The sequence below is a fragment of the Oreochromis aureus genome, linkage group 2, assembly GCF_013358895.1.
Source record: "Oreochromis aureus strain Israel breed Guangdong linkage group 2, ZZ_aureus, whole genome shotgun sequence".
Taxonomy (NCBI): domain Eukaryota; kingdom Metazoa; phylum Chordata; class Actinopteri; order Cichliformes; family Cichlidae; genus Oreochromis; species Oreochromis aureus.
The window spans coordinates 4,683,421-4,705,071 of NC_052943.1; the positions used below are offsets into that span (position 1 = coordinate 4,683,421).

Genomic DNA, 21,651 nt, shown 5'->3' on the forward strand with positions numbered 1-21,651 from the left:
GCACTCAGAGCTCGAGTTTTGACTCACAACCCCTCCCCGACCCATTTTTCCCCATTCATTTCCCTTTATTTATCCCACTCTGTCTTCAAAGAAAGCAAACTGGACACTCCGATTCGAGGAAAATTCCCAGGACTTCTTTTTATTAAGAGAATTTCAGAACATAAGAGAGGGACCGGACACCTGCATATATTTTTTTTTCTTTTTTTTTTTCCTTTTTTTTGTCACAGAAGGATTCCAAATTCAATCGCTGTTAAAAAACCAAAAAAACCAAACCAAACCAAAGAAAACTAAAACAAAAAACAGTGTTTAGAAAAGCTGACGTGACAGCGTGGATGGAGCGGGAGCTGTTTTGTTTTGTTGTTTTTTTAGAATTTTTTTTCCTCTTTTCTTTTATACACGCAGGGTCGTCTAAGGAGACGGATCGGAGGCAATCGCCGTTCCCCGGAATGTTTCACATGTTCGTCTTCCTCTTTCTTATGGACAACACGCTAGTAGTTTTTCGTTTTGAATCTTTTTTTTCTTCTTCTTCGTCAAAACACAATTTCAATGAAAGAAAAAAAAAAAAAGACCATGAGACAGAAGCAGAGAAACAAAAATGAAAAAAAAAAGAGGAGGGGACTCACTGCACATTTATAGAGGTCTAAAAGGAATCGCCCACACCGACATGTCTGAACCGTTGTAGTAAAAACGTGGATAAAAGGGGGGAGAAAGGGGAGGAGGTGAGGAAGAAAAGGTCTGATTTTTGTGGAGGAAGAAGTGAAGGAGGGAGAAAGAAAAAAAACAAAAACACAGTAATACACAACTCACAACATAGCCAATCCGGCAGGGACACGCTTTCTACACCAAAAACAAGCCTTCAACAATCATGAAATGCCATTAAAAAAGATTTTAGTGTGTTCATTTCGCTTGCAGACACTTTGATATGACCACTGCAAATCTGCAAGGCGCTCCATAATCAGCTTTGCTTTTTTGTGCTAAAAATCTGTACGGATACTTATAAAATCATTGATAAAAATATTCCTCTGTTAACAATACGCCTTGGAGGGAAACCATGTGAGAGAGACTTAGGGGGGGGTGGGGTGGGACTGGCTGGCTGGCTGGGGTAGTTTTTTGGGTGGGGGGGGCTGTAGAAGATGGAGGAGGAGAGAGTTTGGGCAGTGGTGCTACTCGGACTTGGCCTCCTCCTTGGCCTCCTCAGGGGCTGCCTCCACCTAAGGGATGAAGCAGAAAGGCTGAAGTTTAAACTTTGTTACTTTTTGTTTCGTGAAATCGTGAAATTACCAGGGTTGTCCAAAAACGCCAAGGGGAGGGGTGTCCCCCTGCGTCCCCCGGCTCACACACCTCGTTGGTCTTGGCCTCGCCGTTCTCAGAGTGGTTTTCCTCGTTCGCCTCTGCCTCGGCGTTCTCCTTCGCCTTCTTGGTCTTCTTGTCCTCCTTCTTGTCGTTCACAGCCTTTTCTTTCTGTTCAGGTTCAGACACAAGCAGTGAGCATGCTGAGCATCTACAAACGCCCTCCCTCCACCCTCCAATACAACTTCATTTAGGCTCTCACCTTTGCCGCCTTCTTCACCTTTGGTTCCGGCTTGGGCGGGGCCGGTTTCTGGGGAAAGAAGAGGAAAGCATTGTGGAAACTGCTACGCTTGAATACAGCAGCGCTACAGGAGTCTCTATGATAGTTTAGAGCCTGTTTTTTCCTGGTACTTCTGAATGTTCATGAGGACTTTGGTGCATAAAAGACATCTTTAAACCCCTGAAATGTTCCTGAAAAGAAACTTCTTTGAATAAAGACACGGTTTGTCACTAATTTTAAGACAAAACACCACAGGTGATACTGGGGCTCGATTATGCCAGCTATTGGCTTTTAGTTAGTATTACATGTACATGCATGTGAACACATCTTTGAGGTTGATTTTGGCTGTTTTAACTCACTGTAATGTTCATTAATCCTGCTTTAATTGTGATTTAGACAAATTAAAGTACATCTGAGACGTTTATGCTAATTTTAATACAGTCTAATGCACTATACAACTGTTCTCAAGTCATTGTTACACTTTGTTATGCGAAAACAACTTGCTGAAAAGTTTTGCTTTGCTGGAAAACACAGTTCTTGCTTCCATGCGCCCCTATGCACACTCAATTTAAATATCTGCATGTGCGTCACTTTTAGCCGCTCTTCTTAGTTTGTTTTTTTTACGTGTTCATTCTCATCAGGTGATGTCGGTGAGCGTGTAAAAGTGTGTGCCATCTTACCGCCGATAACCGAGCTGATCTCCTCTGGGGCTGAAACACGACAAGAGGTTGTTGTTAATGCAAGGCTTTTATTTTGACAAGCAGGAAGCACAGACACACATGTATTTAATCTAAAGTTTTTTTATTTTTCCTTATAATCTCTCACGTGCCAATTTAAATCTGAATTTAAATGGCGTGCGAGAGGTGCAGCTCGCCGTTTCCTCGCTTACCTCCTCCTTTTCTCCTGCCTCTGCTCCGTGTGCCTGAAAAACACAACACAAAAGCTTTAAATGAGTGAGTGGAAAAAATAAGAGCTTAGCTGCTGTTCATATCAACAGTGAACAGATGCTGTGCGACCTGGACACATATTAGGATTGGTCATAGAGGTGCTGAAAAAACTTTTCAGTTTCAGGTGAAAAGCAAAGTTCATTTCAAATACAGGTGGGTTTAAGCAATTTACAGGCCAGAAATGCCGGCTCCACGCCTGGATTCCGACGGAGGCTGTGAGAGCAGAGCCATGCGGGTCTCTGAGGCCACATTTTGAGGGTTCAGGCCTTGCTTTCCCCTTCCACGCCCCCCCATCTCTTTCTCTCATTCAGTGCATGGAGCTGAGATTTGAAAGCTGGCGCGGGAGTCTCTGAGAAGGGGGAGGGACCAGGCTGAAAGGGCTCACAGGCGCCACCGGGCGGCAGGGAAACGCCATCGCAGCCATTTGGGACCGCGAACAAAGAGAGAAAATATATAATTTTATCGAAACGCGACGGCGAATGTTTGTTTTCGCGGTCAAAATGCAAAGTAAAGCCACTAAGGCATTTTCTGGCGCCACTTCGGGCCGGTTTGGAGCCCGAACGGCGATAAGCGAAGCGTTTGTTCTCGGTAGGTCGGGCGACGAAGGTGGACAAGAGCTGCAAAGCATGGCTGCTGCTTGTGCTTTAACTGCATGGAGACCGAGAGAGAGACTTCTGACTCCCCAAAGGACAGCGGCTCGCACACGAAAAAGGCGTTTTAAAGGCCGTGTCCGAGCAGGAAAATATTCGCTCTAACACACAAAAAATGCAGATTATATCTAGAAAACAGGCAAAAAATTACCAGCGAAAAATAACCGCTATCCGTTGCGTTATAATTAAGTAATGTCTCAGAGGGATGTCTTCACAATCGTTTTCATTGCATTAATGGCTGCTATCCGCCTCAAAGTATTTTTGCTATTTTCGTAATACGTACCTTTCTCTTGGGCATGTTGATCTCTTGGAGGGTTTCCTTACAAATACAACTAAAAACTGTTTTTTTTTTCTCTGTGGGATCAGTGCATGTGAAGACGAGTGTCTCCCTTATGCTCGGCAGTGTAGTAAACACACTGGAACAGAGAGGCGAGTGGTTGAATGGGGGGAGGGGTGCGGCTAAAGGCATGATTGATAGGCCCTCGGCCAATCGGGTGACGCCATTCGGGGCTGCAGAACACTTGGAATTTTGGAGCCGGTGATGTTGAGGGGTCTGCCGCGAATGGCTTGTTCTTGCAGAGGGAGATGGGAGGAAGCCTGCAAAGAAGGGGGAAAAGGCTCGCGTTCGAGGACATGTTTGCCTTCACACGAGTGAGCCGTGTTAGTGTGTGTGTGAGAGAGAGAGAGCGAGCCGCATGCACGGTTCATACAGGCCCCGGCGGCAGGCAACATGCCCCCAGTGCCAGCCAGGCATCCTCGCTGGCTCTTATTAAAGCACAGGCTCGCCTCTGCAGCGGTCAGCGGGGGGATATTTAACCATAGATTCACTTCGAGTTTCAGTCCAATATGGCGCCCACTCCTCCCCCTCCTCCTCTCCGACACTTTTTTTGTCAGTCGGCTTTCCTTAAATTCGTTTCAGGGAAAAAAAAAAGGCCTCGCGTCGTCTGCTCCAGACGCCTGCAGGGGGCCCACAAAGCCCGGCTAATAATAAAGCGCCTGCTCTGAAGACGGCGCTTCCACAGGCTGTGCTGTTACACACAGACGGTCCCCCCCCCAAAAAAAATCACATCAGATTTTTATTTTCTATCACATTAACCTGCCTCCTCGTTCACACGTAGTGCCGGGACACTTGTAACCGTGCACACGTGCAGTGTGCACCGAACAATAGCCGGTGTCTGGCTTGCAGACAAAGGGGTGAGGAGGGGTGGTGGTGATGCTGTGGAGGGGGAGGTCGATGCTGAAATATTCAGGCAGTATAACCCCGTTGCCATCTTGACAGGCCACCTCTCGCTCTTTCTGTGCGTGTACAAGTCTGAGAGTGTGTGCTTTTCAGCTCCACACACACAGACGGAGAGAGAGAGAGAGAGGCTAGAAGGGGCGGGGAGGCAGAGTGGAGGCGGGGGAGGAATGCAAAGCTCCATCCAGTGCTGAGGACCGGAGCATTTGCGCAGATCGTCTGCGCTGTCTACCAGAGACTGGTACGTTATTTCAGCCTCGGAAGTTTGTTGCTGTAGTTTTTTTCTCCTTTGTGTCTCGCTGCTCAGCCGCCCACCTGCACAGTGTCTGCGAGCAGCAGAGCAAGCAGCCGACCAGCTCAGCCCGCCGGACTTTTGTGACAACAGCATCAGGGAGATAAGATGGTGATCAAAGTGTACATAGCATCGTCCTCTGGATCCACTTCGGTAAGATTCGGGATGATTGCGTGTGGCTTGTGTGTGTACGAGGTGTTAGGCGGGTGTATATGCAGCAGCCAGGCCGAACTTTTTTATTCTACTTAACTGATGTCCATCGGGCTGTCATCCTCTCAGTGCGTGGTGGCCTGACTCATCAGTAAGCATGCAGCTCTGCCGTCCACCACACTTTGAACGCAGCTCGAGTCTCTTCTTGATTTTCTTTTAACTTCGTGCACAGAGAAAGAGGCAGGGAGGAAGTTTGAGGAGCGAGCGGGCGTCTCTGTCTCTCTCAGCTGCGGTTTGTCACAGTGCTTCCTGGAGTGGCAGTTTATTGGGTTTTTTCAGTTGAAACTAGACTGAACAGGAAAGGCATGCAGAAAATAAAAAAAATCAATAAATGAACTTAAAACGATGTGCTGTGTCACCTGATGCCAGAGCAGGACTCTTGTTTTCCTTCAGTAGAGAGGACATTCTTTTAGCTCCAGACTTGCCAGTTTCTTCCAGAGTGCAGAGGAATGATGGTGATGCAATTCTCCGGGGCCCCCCTTTTAGACCAGCAGCTGCAGCCCTGAAGCAGTGTTTAGGACTTGCAGAAGTTCTGGATCAACATAAACACGAGCACGCAGAAGCTCATTAAACACTGAGTTCTTGCACACTGTATCCTACAACTAGTCAACATAAGATGCAATGAAAACATTGCATTTAGCATCGCGCCTGCTGTCTGCAAAGTCTCAAAACTGGAAATGTGCAATTTTTATCAGGCGAAACGCTCCCAAATAAGAACCTTTAAAGATTCCTTTAATAAAAGTGTCCAACTTTATAGTTACTTGTCGTGCCTTGTGCTTTAGATCAGCGGTCCCCAACCCCCGGGCCTCGGACCGGTACCGGTCCGTGAGTCGTTTGGTACCGGGCCGCGAGAGTTGAGGCTCAGGTGTGAAATGTATGGTTTTCAGGGTTTTTATCGGTTTTCAGCGTTATTTTGTTATCGTTTTTATCGTTAACTCGGTTTTCCTGGGTCTTTTCACGTGTGTTATGAATAAATCTTCTTTTTTTCGGTACCGGCACTAGTTTTATTTTGTTGTATTCATCCGCGACACCTCATTGCCGGTCCGTGAAAATATTGTCGGGCATAAACCGGTCCGTGGCGCAAAAAAGGTTGGGGACCGCTGCTTTAGATCACCTGTAGGGCGATTTTCCCTCCGCCAGCCGTTTGTTTTCACAGCTCATATACAGGAAATAATCAAACACAGAGCCTCCTTTCAGTTGGACAGCTCTGAGTGACTTTATTGCCCTGACAGTAAATGACATTCGCACAGGCTCAGCAGCAGGCTTTAGAGCACAGGAGCTTCCTGTAGAGTCAGAGTGGAGTGAGTTTAGAGCCAGCAATGCCATCAGGTCCTGAAGTCTGTCTGGGAAAGTGCATTACCTCTCATTGATTTGTTTTTGGTTAAGTCTTCTAGAAGAGGCGTACGAGCTTTTGCAATGCTGTTCTGCACAGACCCGTGATGTTATCATCTCCAAGCTGCACTGTTTTCATAGTCAGCAGAGCAGCAGTCTTAGAGTTCATTTTGTTTTTTCTTACCATGTTTAACTCATTCACTTACTGAATGTCTGAATTACATAGTATTTAAAATCTCTCTTTGCACATTAGCACCAGAAGGCTGCTGAACGGGAAATTGTGGCAAAAAGCCTCTGTCCCAACTAAGCTTGCTTTTTGATTGCGTCCATGTCTACAAAACAGTGTCATCACATTCTTCTACCCAGCCCCATCTGATACTACATTAAGCACTCGAGTATAAATAAGCATGTGCAGAGAGGAACATCCAAAAACAGGGAGATAAGTAGGAGTATTTAAAAAAAAATAATGTTTCAAGTGTTTTTTGTTCCACAGAGGAAACTGAATGCAGGTCAGAGCGGCAGACTGTGTGAAGTTAGCCAGAGGGCAATATGAGGTTCAGCACTTGACAAACTACAACAGTCAGCATCATCCAGATAGATGGTTTTGTTTTCCAAAGACATTAAGTTTTGCTTTGTGTTCGAGCATTGTGTTAGCTTTTGGGGCTGATTGATTTCATGTGAAAGCTGATCTGTATAAGAACCAAAGGTCAAAAACAAAGTACTGTTAATTTGATTGAGCTTGAGTACCAGTTTGTCATAGAAGAGCACAATGTCAGATTTACAGTATGTGTCAATAGACAGATTTCAGTTAGAAAAGGCTACAGTATGGTAATGAAAAAAAGAACCGAGGTGAGTTATGTCAACAGTACTGTTCCTCAAAATATGATTTAAAAAAATGCCACAAACTCCAGTTGCATACGGTGTTGCCACTTGGAAAAAAACAGGGTTTTTTTTCTGACAGAAAAAAATGGAAAATAGGGAACAACAATAAAATTCCAGAAGAATATGAATAGGAAATAGTTTATCCCCAAAATTGGGAAATGACCATGTCACCAAAACATTAAAAAAACCATAGCTCTATAAAAATAAAACTTACAAAAGAAATAGATCTGAAAAATAGATCACTTTACACTAAAGAAATATATATATATGTATGTATTAGAAGTTTAGATACATCCATCATGGTCATGCATGATATGGTAATTTGGGCTAAATGGTTTCTTTGAGCTGTTATTTTTCCCGATTTTCCATATCCAAAAACATAAACTTGGTACAAAAGTTTGAAATCATTTCAGGTTTTCTCTGATATACACAAGCTTCTGGCATAATTCTGGATCGATATCTGATCATTCTTCTTGGCAGAATTGGTAGAGTTCATTTAATCTGGTTGGTTTGTTTGCACAGACCTGGCTTTTAAGCATAGTCCCAAAATTTTAAATAGGGTTGAGGTCGGGGTTTTGCCAAGGCCATTACAGAAGCTAAATGTTAGCCGGTGTTATCCATTCCAAAACCAGCTTTGATACGTGTTTGGATCATTGTCCTGTTGGAACGTAACATTCTGTCTGTTTCAACACTTCATCAGTTGATTTAAGGTGAAGTTTAAGAATTTTGTAGGTAGTCCTCCTTCATTAACAAGAGCATAATGCTAGGCTTTCAAACCCAACAATAGTGTACCAACTGTTGAGCATAATGCTACCACCACCATGCTTGACAGTTGGTACACCTTTACTCCTGCAAACACACCTCTTGTCATTGTGGCCAAACAGCTCAATATTTATCCCATCTGAACATAAAACCTTTGCCCAGGAGACATTTGCATTGTGATGTTGAGTTCGTGAAGTCCCATTTTGAAGCTTTAAGATGGCATTATAGCCAAAAAGCATCTTGGTTTTTTGAAGCCAGAAGTGGCCATGTTTGGATTTGAGTGCTAAAAGAGAAAGGCACAGCTATAGACAATATGGATGTGTCTCACAGGGAGAGACACCCATGTTTAGTGGCTACAATCGTAGACTAACTCAATACTATGAGGACTCGGTATTATCAGCACTACCTCTAGGAGCGACTAGTTCGTAAAATTAACAGTGGAATCTGTTAACAGTGCCTGCATGCTTTTATAAAAACAGCCATATTTTGTGCCAGTGCAAGAAGCCGTGATGCAATATGTTGCCAAGTGGCCGTTTGATGAACTGGTGTTTTTGGCACTTTCCCACATCGGTTTCAGTTTTTATCCCTGGAGGTTGCTGCTTGACTTTGGTCTGAGCTAGTCATACAGTATGAAGGAGGGTATCACAATGGGAGCTGACATTATTGTATTTCCACCCAGTAATGTGAAGCAGAGCATTTGAATCACTTAGATATATAATATTGTGCCTTCGTGTGAGTTCTCTAGCGATGTTTTCAATCCTGTCGCTAATGGCTCTTTAAAACTTAACCCAAATTTCTGATGTTGTATTTGTATGTAAAGTATCTTTTACAGAATGCCACCGGGTATCTCAACTGCGCCTGGCTCTCTGGTTTTGAGCGAGGCCAAATTTGCGTAAAAAACTAGAGCCTTTTTTCCTTAAATACACACATGCAAATGCACATACACACCTACAACAGTATATCTGGACCATAGACCACAAGGTCGACTGAAACTGCAAATGTCTAACGAGCCAAAGGCATTGGCCAGCACCATGGCACATTTCCTCCCTCATTTCCATGCCTGAACTGGAGCCACACTGTTTTACAATTTCCTTATTGTCACAATAAATGCTCTGTGAATCTGTAATAACCTGGGGTGCTGTGGACATGCAGTGCAACTCTCTATGCCCGGGACTTTCTTTCTCAGAATGTCAGCCTTATCATGCTTTTCCCTATTGTGGATTTGATGTTAAGGTCTATAGGTCAGACGTGATTTGGGCAGATGCTACAGTTCGTTTCTATTTCAGCTAATTTTGCTGTTGTTTCACCTCCAGGCAGCAGTGTGGGAATTCAGCCAGTGCAACAGTGTAAGGCTCTTTTGTAACTATACTGTTATGCTGACTGAGCTCAGGACTGGGTGGAGGCTACTGCTTTTGGTACTTTTCCAGTAAGCAACTGTTTTCAGCTGAAATCAGACGTGATCTAATCAAGACAAACCGTTTATCCCTTATGAGCATACAGGGCAGGGGTTGATTCATGTTTCCTCTTGGCACAAAGAGTGGTTTCTTTCCCATATTCAAATGTTGGGCTTCCGGGGAATAAGAAAGGCTATTTGCCTTATCTGTGAAGAACAACTGAAGTTTTAAACATGTTTTCTTTCCTGTCTTATTGAAATTAACATGAGCTGAACCCAACCCTTAATCAGATGGGGTATCCAATTAGTGTCCACCATATTGATCTAAGCCAGTGTTGTGGATACAGTCCATCCAATCAATGCTTGTCATTGTCTGGCAGCTGTTAATGCCAGAGTTCTGACCTTTTCTGGGATTGATCATGTCTGGATGTGGATTGTCCTGCCATAACTCTCTCATGTGATGATAAGGAATGTAAACCAAAGTTCACATGGTGCAGATTCCACCTCCTTCAGCTGTATTCAACTCAGATTCTAGTCAGTCAACAATAATCATTCATGTAACGATTTACAGTAAGTTCCACTGAACTTACTACCAAAAACACGAGAACTAGTTGTTCTTTGAATTAATAATAAACTTAATCTGACATATTTTTGTCTAAGTAAACTGTAGTACAGGTAAAAGAAAGTTTCAAAAGACTGTGCAGTACTTGGAAAAAGTCGGTATACCCTTCCTGGTTCCAAAGAAAATAAGATGGCAAGTAGCAGCCAGGCGATGATAACCAAATGCACTTGATTAAAGTGTGAGCACCTATAGGAAAGCAGACGTTTTGGCAGTTTTTGTGGTCTGGAACAGGGCCACAATCTTCCCAGGAGTGGACGTCCCAGTAAATTCACCCTAAGGTCAGAGTTTGTGATGCTCAAAGAAACTGCAAAAAACCCAAGAGCTCTCAGTCTGCAGGCCTCAGTTAGCATGTTAAACGTTAAAGTTCATTGGAGTACAATTAGAAAAAGACTGAACAAGTATGGCCTGTTTGGGTTGTCAGCAGAAAAGAACATGGGAGCATGCGTCAGGTTTGCAAAGATGCATCCGAACAAACTGCAAGACTTCTGGAACAATGTCCTTTGGACAGACGAATCAAAGTTTAGATGTTGACGTAAAACAAACACAGCATATCAGCACAAACGCCTTGTAGCTACCGTCAACAACGGTGGTAGAAGGTTGATGATTTGGACCGGGTACCTTGCAGTCACTGAGTCTACCCTGAGCTCACAGGACTGCATAAAGTCCAGGGGTTTTTGCTTAGCATGGCAACTTTTAAGAGCAGATAGTCAGTCAGAGGGTAACAATCCAGTCTCATTTCATTTTAACAAAGTGATAAGTAACAAATTAAAAACTACATTAAACAAGTGTTGTTGACGTCAAAGCTCAGGGAAGCTATCCGGCAATGTCTGCTATGACTTCAAAAGCATAGTTTGATATATTTTCATATTCTAATAAATCCCTGGAGTTGTCCTACTGGACTTGTTTATCAAGGTTTCAGACATACTAGAATAGTAAGTTAATGTGGAATTGCCTGAGTCATTCCATGGGTGTGTCCGTCAGTTAATCTTGGAGTGTGATCAAATTTAATTAGTGTGCCAAGTAAGTGCTATGATAGTAGTTATCAGTGATTTGAAGTGTTTGTTTCAGGCTCCTCTCTTCTAATCCAGATGATACATTTGAAATCAGTGTAGTTAGTCAGCAGTAAGTAATTGTGCGCGAGTGACTCGACACAGGAGACACGGCGCTAAGTGAGTGCTGCACAGCACCTTGAGCTAAACGCTGACATCAGGGTGCTATCTTTCTCACAGTGACACCGCTAACATGTTGATGTTCAGATGGCTTAACTTGATTGTAAGCCAGACTACTTAAGTAAGTTAAGTTTACTTTGATCGTGAAGATATTTAAACAGTTTGGCCTAAAGGAAAACTGCTTACCAATTGTCAGTGCAAGACATTCAATAACTGAATGTTATTGAATGTTATTCTATGACTGAACATCCAACTGCAGGATGTTAAAAGGACCGTTTGATTGATTAGGAATCATTGGGTTAGTACCATGAATGCCTGGATCAGATAGAGTAACACGGCTAATGCTGATCAGCATCCATGCAAAAGACGCAACCCTGACATTAGCGCACCCATTTCTGTGTTTTGCATTATGTTCGGCTAAATACCAGTATTAATTTGCATGCTTGGACTCGATGCAAGAGAAGCATAGTTTATGGAAATGAAACCTCACACTTGCAGGTCTCTCCTGTAAGGCACATACTGGCCTGCCTCACACTTCTTTTTGTGTTCTTCTTCTTAAGAAGAAGATGATTGTCTTCTTCTTGAGAAGAAGGAATGATATAGTAGCATTCTGAAGAAATGGATAAGAAGTAAGTGTTTGTTTATTACCACACCCAAATCCAAGGACAGCCAGTTTTCTTCCACATTAAAATCACCAGGCGCTCAATTCAGGACTCAAGACATGAGGGAGCATTTCAGAGGGCCAGAGCTGGGAGCTCCCACTGCTCAATTAGAGTTACGGTGCAGATGGCATGTGGCCAGTTTGTCCTACAAATTAATTTTGCTTGGCAACAGTACAATGTAGCCCTGTTGGAGCAATGTCCCGAGTGCACCAAAGTGAAGCAGAAAACAGACCAAAGTATGAGAAACCTTATGCTTAACTTGTCGTCGTAGCATTTTGAGATTCAAATAATCTCCTGTGATGGTGCAAAACATGAAGTGATTTATTCTGTGCATGTTAGGAGACACAGAGTCTATTAAAAAGCCTTTGAGGTTTCTGCTCGGTTGCTTTATGTTGCGTTTCTTTTCGGGGCAGGTGGATAGAGAGAGAGAGCTGGTTTTAGGACTTTGCCCTTTGGAGTGAAACTGCCATGATTCAGATTGCAGCCTGGCTGATCACAGAGCACTGTCCTCCATGCCTTAGTGAAGTTTCAGCAGCTATTAAATAATCCACCTGTCTCATCTGCATGCCATAAACCCTCACACGAGGGCGTCAGGTCTGGCACAAAGACGATACATCGATCCTTATTATGTGTTTTCGTGGTGAAGTTGGTTTACTTTTGGTGTGTGGGTGTGTGCGCCACTAAGACTGGATGTGTGTCTCTGTGTGTGTGTGTGTCTCCATTCAGCAGGCCTTATTTGGCTCGTGTTTGACCAGTTACCTCCTCTCAAGTCCCAGAGGAGCTAATGTTTCCGTCTGGCCTTGTAGGGCCATCCTCCCTCTTATACACACCCACCGAGAGCTCATTGGACCACAGCTTCTCACACGCGCACACACACAGAAAGACACAGAAGAAGGAAGAAAACAAAGTTAAACACTCACTTTTATGCAGACTGTAGCTTCTTCTTTATCTGTCAGCAGGATGCATTTAGGCTTCTTTGTAAAGAGATGAAACCCTGCAAGATATCACCGTGGCAACCTTGATAGACCTTTATTTCCTTGTTAGTTGTAGAGCTGCATCCCCTTAGATAAAAATGTTGCTTTGCAACAAGCCGGATAGACTATTTTAGAAGTGCGACAAATGACAAATGTGTTAATGTTTAATTTAGTGCTTTTTCCAGTGCAGCAGGATATCCTCCTGTCAAAATCAGTCGCATCTGCATAAAACCCCAGACAGTGAGAAAAACAGTGCAGCCTTTGATTCATTTTGAGATGCTTTTATTTTAAACATTTCCTCTGATAATGTGGGGAATTCCAGGTGTCTGCAGGCTTCTTCACTGCATGGTGTGTTTTTTGATACAGATGAAGTATAATCTGTGCCTGCTTAGCCTTGCCCAAGTTCATCAGCTTCAGTACTCATGTATCACTTCTTTCACTTACTAGCAGAGTGGTAACTTAGTAACAGAGCGTCAGTGATCTCTGTAGTTCTCACAGGAGAGAAGAAGTCTCCTTATTTCTAAAACAGACTCATGACAGCATGATGAACTGAGGCTCTTGTGTTTCCTCATACGGCTGAGTCATGTTTAACTGACAACTTCCCCCTCTGCCATCTTTTCTCATCCACCCGCACACAGATTAAAAAGCAGCAGCAGGATGTGATGGGCTTCCTGGCGGCCAATAAGATCGAGTTCGAGGAGTGTGACATCGCGGCCAACGAGGCTAACAGGAAGTGGATGAGAGAGAATGTCCCAGAGGAATCCAGGCCTGCCACGGGGAACCCGCTGCCCCCACAGATATTTAATGAAGCCAAATATTGTGGGGTAAGACACACGCACGCACGCACACACATGAAATTATTTGCATGCCTGTTGTGATGATAAGGCTCATGTCTTCATTACCACCTGATTAAAAGTTGACCTCAAGTATACAGAGTGTATAGGCGTCATTTATCCCTTTGTTTTGGTTTTATAGACTGCAGCTTCACTGTTCTTTCAGTAGCTGCTGTGCTCAGTGAAAAGGCTTTCATAAAAATACACTCTGTACACTCCCTTCCCAGCACCGCAGAGCTGCCAAACATAGTTAGCAAATAGATGGTGAACACAGTGGGGAATCTAGCAACTTACAAGACAGCTATTGTTTTTTTTAAAAGTGGAAACAGAGTTGTTGGAGACTAAAGCTGATACAAAACACGTAAGGTCTCAATATGTCACTGTTCTGTTGCCCCTACGGTCGGTAAATAAAAGATGGACATGAACCCTGGGTCTGAAAGATTAAATTGATGCAAACTACCTTTAATTTTCTTTCTAATGGGCAATAGGGGGAGCTTGTTTACCGTACTTGTCATTTGATCTATAGCCTAATAAACGCTCTCCTGCTGAGTTTATGTTCAGTTTTAAACCTGACTGCTTGCAACATTATGGCCATTTTTGTAAATGATTTATAGTAAAACTGATGACAAATCAGGATGTCTTTTAAGATATGGTTGCATTTTTAACGTAGCAAATGTGTGTATAAATGTATCAGGCAAAACTCAAGACTCCTAACATGTTAAGTGAATCACACTGATTATCTCTTCATCATGACACCTGTTAGTGGGTGGGATGTATGAGGGAACAAGAGAACATTTTGTCCTCAAAGTTCATGTTAGAAGCAGGAAAAATGGGCAAGCGAAAGGATTTGAGAGAGTTTGACAAGAACCAAATGTTGATGGCTAGAAGACTGGGACAGACCATCTCTTAAACTGCAGCTCTTGTGGGATGTTCCAGGTCAGTGATGAAGCACTGACAGAGTCATGAGCGGCCAAGGATCACTGATGCATGTGGGGAGTGAAGGCTGGCTTGTGTAGTCCGATCCAACAGACTGCTGGTTCTGACAGAAAGGTGTCAAAATACACAGAGCCTCACAGTTTGTTAGGTATTGGGCTGCAGACCAGTGAGGCTGCCCATTCTGACTGCTGTCCACCAACAGTGGCGACGTGAGCATCAGAACTGGACCACGGAGCAATGGAAGAAGGTGGCCTGGTCACAATTTAAGGCCAGTTGTCTGTGTGCATCGCTTACCAGGGGAATACCTGACACTAGGATGCCCTATGGGAGGAAGGCAAGTCAGAGGAAGCAGTGCAATGCTTTGGATATTGTTCTGCCGGGTTGGGCCCTGCCTTTTATTCAGATGCTACTTTGACCCATACCACCTACCACTGTTGCAGACCATTAACGCGTTCTGCCACAAAGCAGAAATAGTTCAGGATGGTTTGAGAAGCACAACAACGAGTTTGAGGTGTTGACTTGGCCTCTTAAGTTGAGCATCTGTGGAACGTGCTGGACAAACAAGTCTGATACATGGAGTGAAAGTATCTGTTGCTAACTTGGTGCCAGATACCACAGCACACCTTCAGGGGTCTAGTGGAGTCCGTGCCTCTGCGGGTCAGAGCTGTATTGGGAGCAAAAGGGGGGACCAACCCAATAATAGACAGGAGGTCAGAATGTTATGCTTGATCAGGGTATATATATGTACTTATACCCTCCTTAACGAATGGGCCAATCTGAACAAAACTTTGTTGAATATCATCACTCAGACATCGATTATTAGCATCTGTATGCTTTAAAAAAACAAACATTTATTATAGATCCCAATTCTTTTCATATTCCTCATCACCCTGCGAATGTTCTCTGTTTGCATTGATTTCATGTGTCACAGTCATCATACAGCGTCTGTATGTAACTTAACAGTCACCAAAATTTGTATCCTCTACAAAAATGTAATTGAGTCACCAGGTCACAGGCCTGCAATTTGCCTCACTTCTAGTGAAAAAGTATATATAGTGATTTCTTAGTCATCCACCCCTCATTTGAGAAGTCCACAAACCAATGCATGACATCAACCAGTCTATAGGAGGAACTATATCCAGACTATAAACTTAATGCAATGGCTGTATAAATACACTAATAACACACTTAAAAAACCAAAACAGTTGTAGGCATTAAATCTTAAAATGTGACACATGAATTCTGCTTTCCTCTGTTTGTTTACTTTCCCATTCATATTTTTCTATTCAGGAATCAGTTTGGCAGCTGTGCTGATCAGACATACTCTACCAAACACTACACAAACCTGATGCACTGTGTTAGCAGATGTTCGTTTACTCCCTTTGTAAACACTTGGGGCCTTTAGCATGCGTGCACTGTGGCATCATGCTGTGCTGCTAATGGGTGGCTCAAAGTGAAGGTGCACTTGCAGGATGGGCTGTATTGAATGTCACAGACAAAGACGACAGCATTTCCCAGGGATGCTCACAGCTGTCGGGCTCTTTTGAAAAATCCGTTTTGTGCTCTGGTGGAGAAAGAGGAGGAAGACAAAGGGTCAGAGAAGGAGCGAGGGATCAGGAATGTGCGAGACGGCTAAACTGTAGACGGGCTGAACGTGTCAGCTTGTTTACCCTGCGCTGCATTCTCAAAAGACAATGCCCTCCTATCACACCGACTGCCGAGGTCTGTCCTTGGACAGATAACACAACCTCAACTGTTTCTCACAGCCGCTCAGATTGTTGCCTCAGGCCGCACATGCTCAGAGGCTGTTTCAAATTATCAGCACTCGGCTTCAGGAGAGCCGGATCTTCTGATTGAGCTGCCTTAAACCTCTCTGTTTGTGTTTCTTCCTGCTTCGCAGAACTATGAGGCCTTCTTCGACGCCAGGGAGGAAAACGCCGTGTACGCATTTCTGGGTCTGACCGCTCCTCCGGGCTCTAAGGTAAGCTCACGGACACAGTAACACATGCTGGGTGACTGTCCCTCCTGAGAAGTGCATTCCTACACCCTCAGCCACATTTCCTGTAAAACGATCCTAAATATACACTCGTCTTCACACTTTAATTTCCATAAAGAAAACACACATTACATAATACATCTGTTCATGATATCCACCACAGCAGGCCTCCTATCGGTTCTGCAGGGTCTCTCGCTCGCTGGCGCCTCCTCTCTGCCACAAAGGGGACTGCAGGGAGGTGTGCCAGTTACCATGGAGACAGAGGGGGTTTTCCTCTGAGCTGTGGCAAGGGATATATTAACCAGTATCCTCCATTTTAATATAACACACTCTGTCCCTTCCCTCTCTGTTTTTTTTTCTCTCCAGGAGGCCGAGGCTCAAGCGAAGAAAGAAGCACAGCAGTAGCAGCTTCCCGTCGTTCCCAACCTGACACCTCAGGCCTAACCTACATCTGGACCCAGCCTTGCCTAGACCCAGGAGGGGGGATAAAAGCAACACCTTGCTCAGCTTATAAATATAATGAAGGTTTCGATGTACTTTTTCTCATGACGTTTCTGTTTCATAAATCTGCGTTCAGCCGTGCCTTGCTAGCTGTAGTTGAAAGGAGGTGCTAAAGCAGACTATTAAGGGTATCTAAAACAGCTCAGCTTCCTCCCGTTAATCTCAGCCTGATAATCCTATTGGCCCAATGACATGTCAATCAAAGCATTACCGTGAATGTGTGACTACCCGATTGGGACGACATCATCAGACCCAGTGAAATATACAAAGAAAGATTCGCTGTTGGCCACAAAGAACATCATCCAACCTTTGACTGTAAACATGAATATTATTGTTTTTTTAGAGGTTTAATCAGTAGAAGTCTTAAATTTTTCAGCCACATTGTGTGACCCTGTAACTGTTTTCTCTTACAGTCCCACCCGCTGAGTTTTTATTTACTTTCTGTCGTCTTAATGCTGTTTTAATAGCAAACCCTTTTTCTACAAGATGATATTTGCTTAAAAGAAATGACAATACATGCAATTTTGGTGCTTTTTTGTTTTGTTTTGGGGGAAGTTGGATACGAGGCTCTTGTTCCTATTAGAATCATTTTTTTTAACAATGTGTTGGTAAATCCCTGATTTACGTAAATTGGTACAATCTCTCCTCGGAATAAAACAGCAATGACACACAGAAAAAGAATGACTCTTAAAACAGTCAGCCGATTTTGAAACGAGCTCTGCCTCCTCGCCCCTTGCTGTTCATTTTTATGTACAATAAATAATTGTAAGTTGACTGGACGTGTCTGTTTTTTACTTCAGCGTGTGTGAGTCATCTCAGAAAGTATTCAGAACACCTTCACGTAACAGTTTTGTAAATGTAGTTTTAAACAAATGCACTGTTTTCATCCATCTACATACAGGAGACTCATATGTGTCGCTTCTGCAAATCTATTAAAAATCTCAAACTGAAGTAACTAAATAATAACAAGTATTCAGACACTTCACTGTGGCCCTCCAAACTGTGTCAGACTGGCAAACTCACGCTGGTCAAACACTTTACACCGCTCGTTAGGACCAAAGAGTCCCAGGAGTTGTCAGTGGACCTTCAAAATAAAACTCTCCTGATCAGGGAAAGGGCATGCAACCTATTCTAAAGCTCTGAGCGCTACCAGCAGCCTCAACAGCTGTGAAATGTAAGAATAGACATTGACTAAATTTGACTGTAATAGCACAAATAGGTCTTATCTCACATAGGTGTTCACTTTAACAGAACCTACCCAGAAGACTTGAAGCCACTAAAAGTACTCATGAAATTCAGAATCTGAAAACTCTGGAACTGATTATCATTTCAATAACACATAAAGACAAAAACTGCATTTCAAAAGTGCTTGAAGTTCACTTGGATTTTGGTCTATTACCTACAGGTCTGTAAGGCAGCGTGTATTCTCTCACCAACTTAGTGGTAAGGACAGGAGTCCTAAGGTGAGATGCTTAAACCTTCCTTTAGTGGTTTCTTAAGGTTTGTGGATGGTCATATGATCAATAGAACCAAAAGAAAAGATTTCCCCTGTAAACATCTCATATGATGTCAGTTACATAACTGTTTCAAGGAAAACTAAACGAAATTATATCAAACTGCGGTTTTTCAAAATAAAACAGCCTCCCTCGTTTATCACAGCAGAAGCAGAGTTATTTTGATTTTTACTCTTTGAATTGGGTCTGATTCTGAGGTTATTAGCCACTAAACGCCACATTATATAAACTTTTCCACAGACTTTAAATACTCTGTAATTATTCTCTGACTTGAATGAATGACTGTTACTTGAACTGAACTTTTCCTTTGCTTAAGTAACGGAACCGCATACCACCTGCTCCTCAACTTGACGATGTTAACTTATCCTGTTATGTGAAAATGCACTGTTCTCATTTTTTAACTCAGATTTTCGGTTATAGATTAAATAAAGGAAGTGCCGGGGCGGGAAGGTGGAGGGGGCAGTTCTTAGATGCAGAAGTGAAACCGGACTAGAGATCTTTATAACTGCACTTACAGTCACGCAGTGCCATTAGTGCATGCAAGTGACAGAAGAAGCAAAAGAGGCAGAGGAAAAAGGAGGCCAGTTACTAGGCGGGCATGTTGGCTGAAGGTTTTCTCAGACTGCTGGTGTACAGGGAGGAGAGAAAGTTTGCCTCCAATTCCAAGCAAAAGAGATTGCAGACAAGTGGTCATTGTGCCGATCCATCCAACTGTGCTCGCTCTGACTCGAGCTCTGCAGTCCCAGGGGTGCATTCAGCAGAAGCAGGTAAAAAAAAGAAGCCTTTTTTGCGATTTGCAAACAAAACATGTTGGAACAACTGTCCCGTATTAGTGTGACAGACAGTTTATCTGCACTGGGGTTTATGTAGTAACTTTGTATCCTGCTGCAGTCTAGTTCCCTCTGACTAACAAGCTTCCTCTTTTTGTTAAATGCAAACTTACCAACACACACACACATCAACAGTCACTGGTTTAAAATGGTTGGTGTGACACGGTGGTGCAGTTGATAGAACTAACGCCTCACAACAAAAAGCTTTTTCTCTTAATTCAATTAAGTTTCGGTGAGTTTCCAGACAGAGTTTGCTCATTCCGATTATTTATTTATAGTTTGAACATGTTTAGTTTTAGATTAGTTTGTGTTAGTTTTGGTCTTCATGAATTATTATTGTATGGAGGGCACATGTCAGAGGTTAGATTTAGGAAAAGCAATACAGAAACTACATGAAAAACACAGAACCTTCAGAAAGCAGTGAACTCAATTTATTTTCCCGAGTTCACAAAATCCCTTCATTTAGAGTGTTTTTTTTAAAGGTGTGATTTTTATTCTCATTTTATTGAACTATTATAACCTTGTTTTGAACGTAATAGGATAAAGTGTGGTATAGGTGACAGTGGATTTATGATATTTTAAAGGTAAAAACTTGTTGAATCTAAAACTAATAATACCCATATTGCAGTTTGGTTAAATAATTTAACAGCTGTAAATAATTGAATATAGCTAATAACAACAAGAAGCAATCCATTTGTAAATAATCGTTTGTCCTTTATCTGGTTTCATATTGGGAAAAAAAATTGTAACAAGCATGTAACCAGTTTCTCTTCTGTAATCAGGGATCACAGAGGAAGATCTAAACTCCAGCCAACCCCAGATTCTCAAAGTGGTGCCTCAGAGACCTGTAGCCCTCTCAATCCCCACTGACCTGTACCCCCTTTACATAGAAGACTGTAGCTTGCTGGAACAGTATCCAGACCTGCAGGTGGCTGACTCAGGCCGCATCACGCACAATCTACTGAGAACTGCTGTCAGCCAGCCTGATTTCTGCATCCAGTCTCCCATCTCTCAAGTTTGTCCAAGCACAGCCCAGCAAGAGCCACAGAATTCAGTCCCATCCATACCAGACCAGGGTTATCTAGCAATGGGGGACAGTGCGAACATCAGCCTAGATCTGCCTGGACTAGAGCCCATGTCTAACTCGGTGCTGAACGGGCTGCTGGAGAAACAGCTGGAGGAGGTGTACATGCAGCATCTAACTGAGAACTTAGCTCGGTGCAACTCCCACCTGGGGAACAGCCTCCTGCACGGCCTGGTGCCCCCGCCGCAGCCTAGCAGCCAGTCAGAGGGGGCGGACTCATTACTGGGAAGCATGGAAGGAAGCACAGAAGACAGCAGCAGTAAAATTAGTTATCTGAACACCCATAACTTAGTGCCCTGCTCCTCCAACTTCAGCTCCCCAGTGTTGAGGATTTCAGAGGCGGAAAATCCTCATCCGCAATGATCCTGCAACAGCTTTAAATATAATTGTGACCTGTCTTTGCTTTAGTGCTTCACACCCACGTTTACACACACACACGATTGTATCCACTATATCAGTGCTATTTTTATACAAAGCCTTGCTCTCTTGCTTAAGATGCCTGAAACTTAGCTGCTTTCATATGCCATCTGCTGTTAGATTTGAGTATTACACCATCATGGAGCTACTTGTTATACATTCAAATGGATTTTACTGACTTTTAGTTGGGAATGTGTTAAGTGTTTGATTTATAATAAAGCAAGATATAACAAAGTATCAGTTTGATGTGGTTTACAACTGCGTTTTATTAATCTGTTGCTTTTTACCAACACCTGTAAAGCTATCTTGTACCCATTTACTTAGACAGCAGAAAGCTGGATATTGACATTTATGTGTGCTATGAAAAAATATGGTGTGCAAAAGTTTTTGCCACAAAATAACTGATTCAAGTGTGATTACAAAAAGCCTTCGGACTGCCTGATATCTAATAGAGGTCAGGAGAAAAGGGGGGCATGATAATGCTGCCATGTTGGCAACACAGATTAAACACAACCCCACCGACAAGGCCCCCTTCAACACAAGCACAAACTTTACATGTTATTGACCAGTTCTATGCAAACGTGTCTGATTAGGTTTGCATGATGATTTCCACGGGTGTATACATATCATCTTGTTTGATCTGCGCAGGCAGTTAAAGGCATAGGAGAAAGCAGGTTCTACCTGTAGTCCTGAGACATTCAAGTCAGGAATGTCGGCAACTTCCTATCTCATCCAGAGATGTTATGTTGTTAAGTTAAGTGGTTAGGTTTTTGTTTAAAGGGACCCGAAGATCACTCTAGCTTTGGCATCAACTGTCAGAGCAGCAGCCTCAAGAAAT

The 21,651-nt window shown here is 43.2% G+C and overlaps 3 protein-coding genes across 3 annotated transcripts; 2 read left to right on the forward strand and 1 right to left on the reverse strand.

Moving 5' to 3' along the window:
• Positions 1-112: 112 nt before the first annotated feature.
• LOC116329451 (non-histone chromosomal protein HMG-14A-like) lies at positions 113-3,601 on the reverse strand. The gene is made up of 6 exons (XM_031751474.2): positions 3,451-3,601; positions 2,460-2,492; positions 2,251-2,280; positions 1,553-1,600; positions 1,342-1,461; positions 113-1,211 (listed from the first exon to the last, which is right to left on the reverse strand). The coding sequence occupies exons 1-6, from the start codon at positions 3,463-3,465 to the stop codon at positions 1,164-1,166; spliced, it is 294 nt and encodes a 97-aa protein (XP_031607334.1). The 5' UTR covers positions 3,466-3,601; the 3' UTR covers positions 113-1,163.
• Positions 3,602-4,560: 959 nt separating this feature from the next.
• sh3bgrl (SH3 domain binding glutamate-rich protein like) lies at positions 4,561-17,742 on the forward strand. The gene is made up of 4 exons (XM_031751463.2): positions 4,561-4,849; positions 13,341-13,526; positions 16,372-16,452; positions 16,834-17,742. The coding sequence occupies exons 1-4, from the start codon at positions 4,805-4,807 to the stop codon at positions 16,870-16,872; spliced, it is 351 nt and encodes a 116-aa protein (XP_031607323.1). The 5' UTR covers positions 4,561-4,804; the 3' UTR covers positions 16,873-17,742.
• Positions 17,743-18,943: 1,201 nt separating this feature from the next.
• Positions 18,944-21,050, forward strand: si:dkey-237j10.2 (uncharacterized protein LOC568721 homolog). Its single transcript, XM_031751450.2, has 2 exons — positions 18,944-19,249; positions 20,095-21,050. The coding sequence occupies exons 1-2, from the start codon at positions 19,081-19,083 to the stop codon at positions 20,757-20,759; spliced, it is 834 nt and encodes a 277-aa protein (XP_031607310.1). The 5' UTR covers positions 18,944-19,080; the 3' UTR covers positions 20,760-21,050.
• The last annotated feature ends 601 nt before the right edge of the window (positions 21,051-21,651 follow it).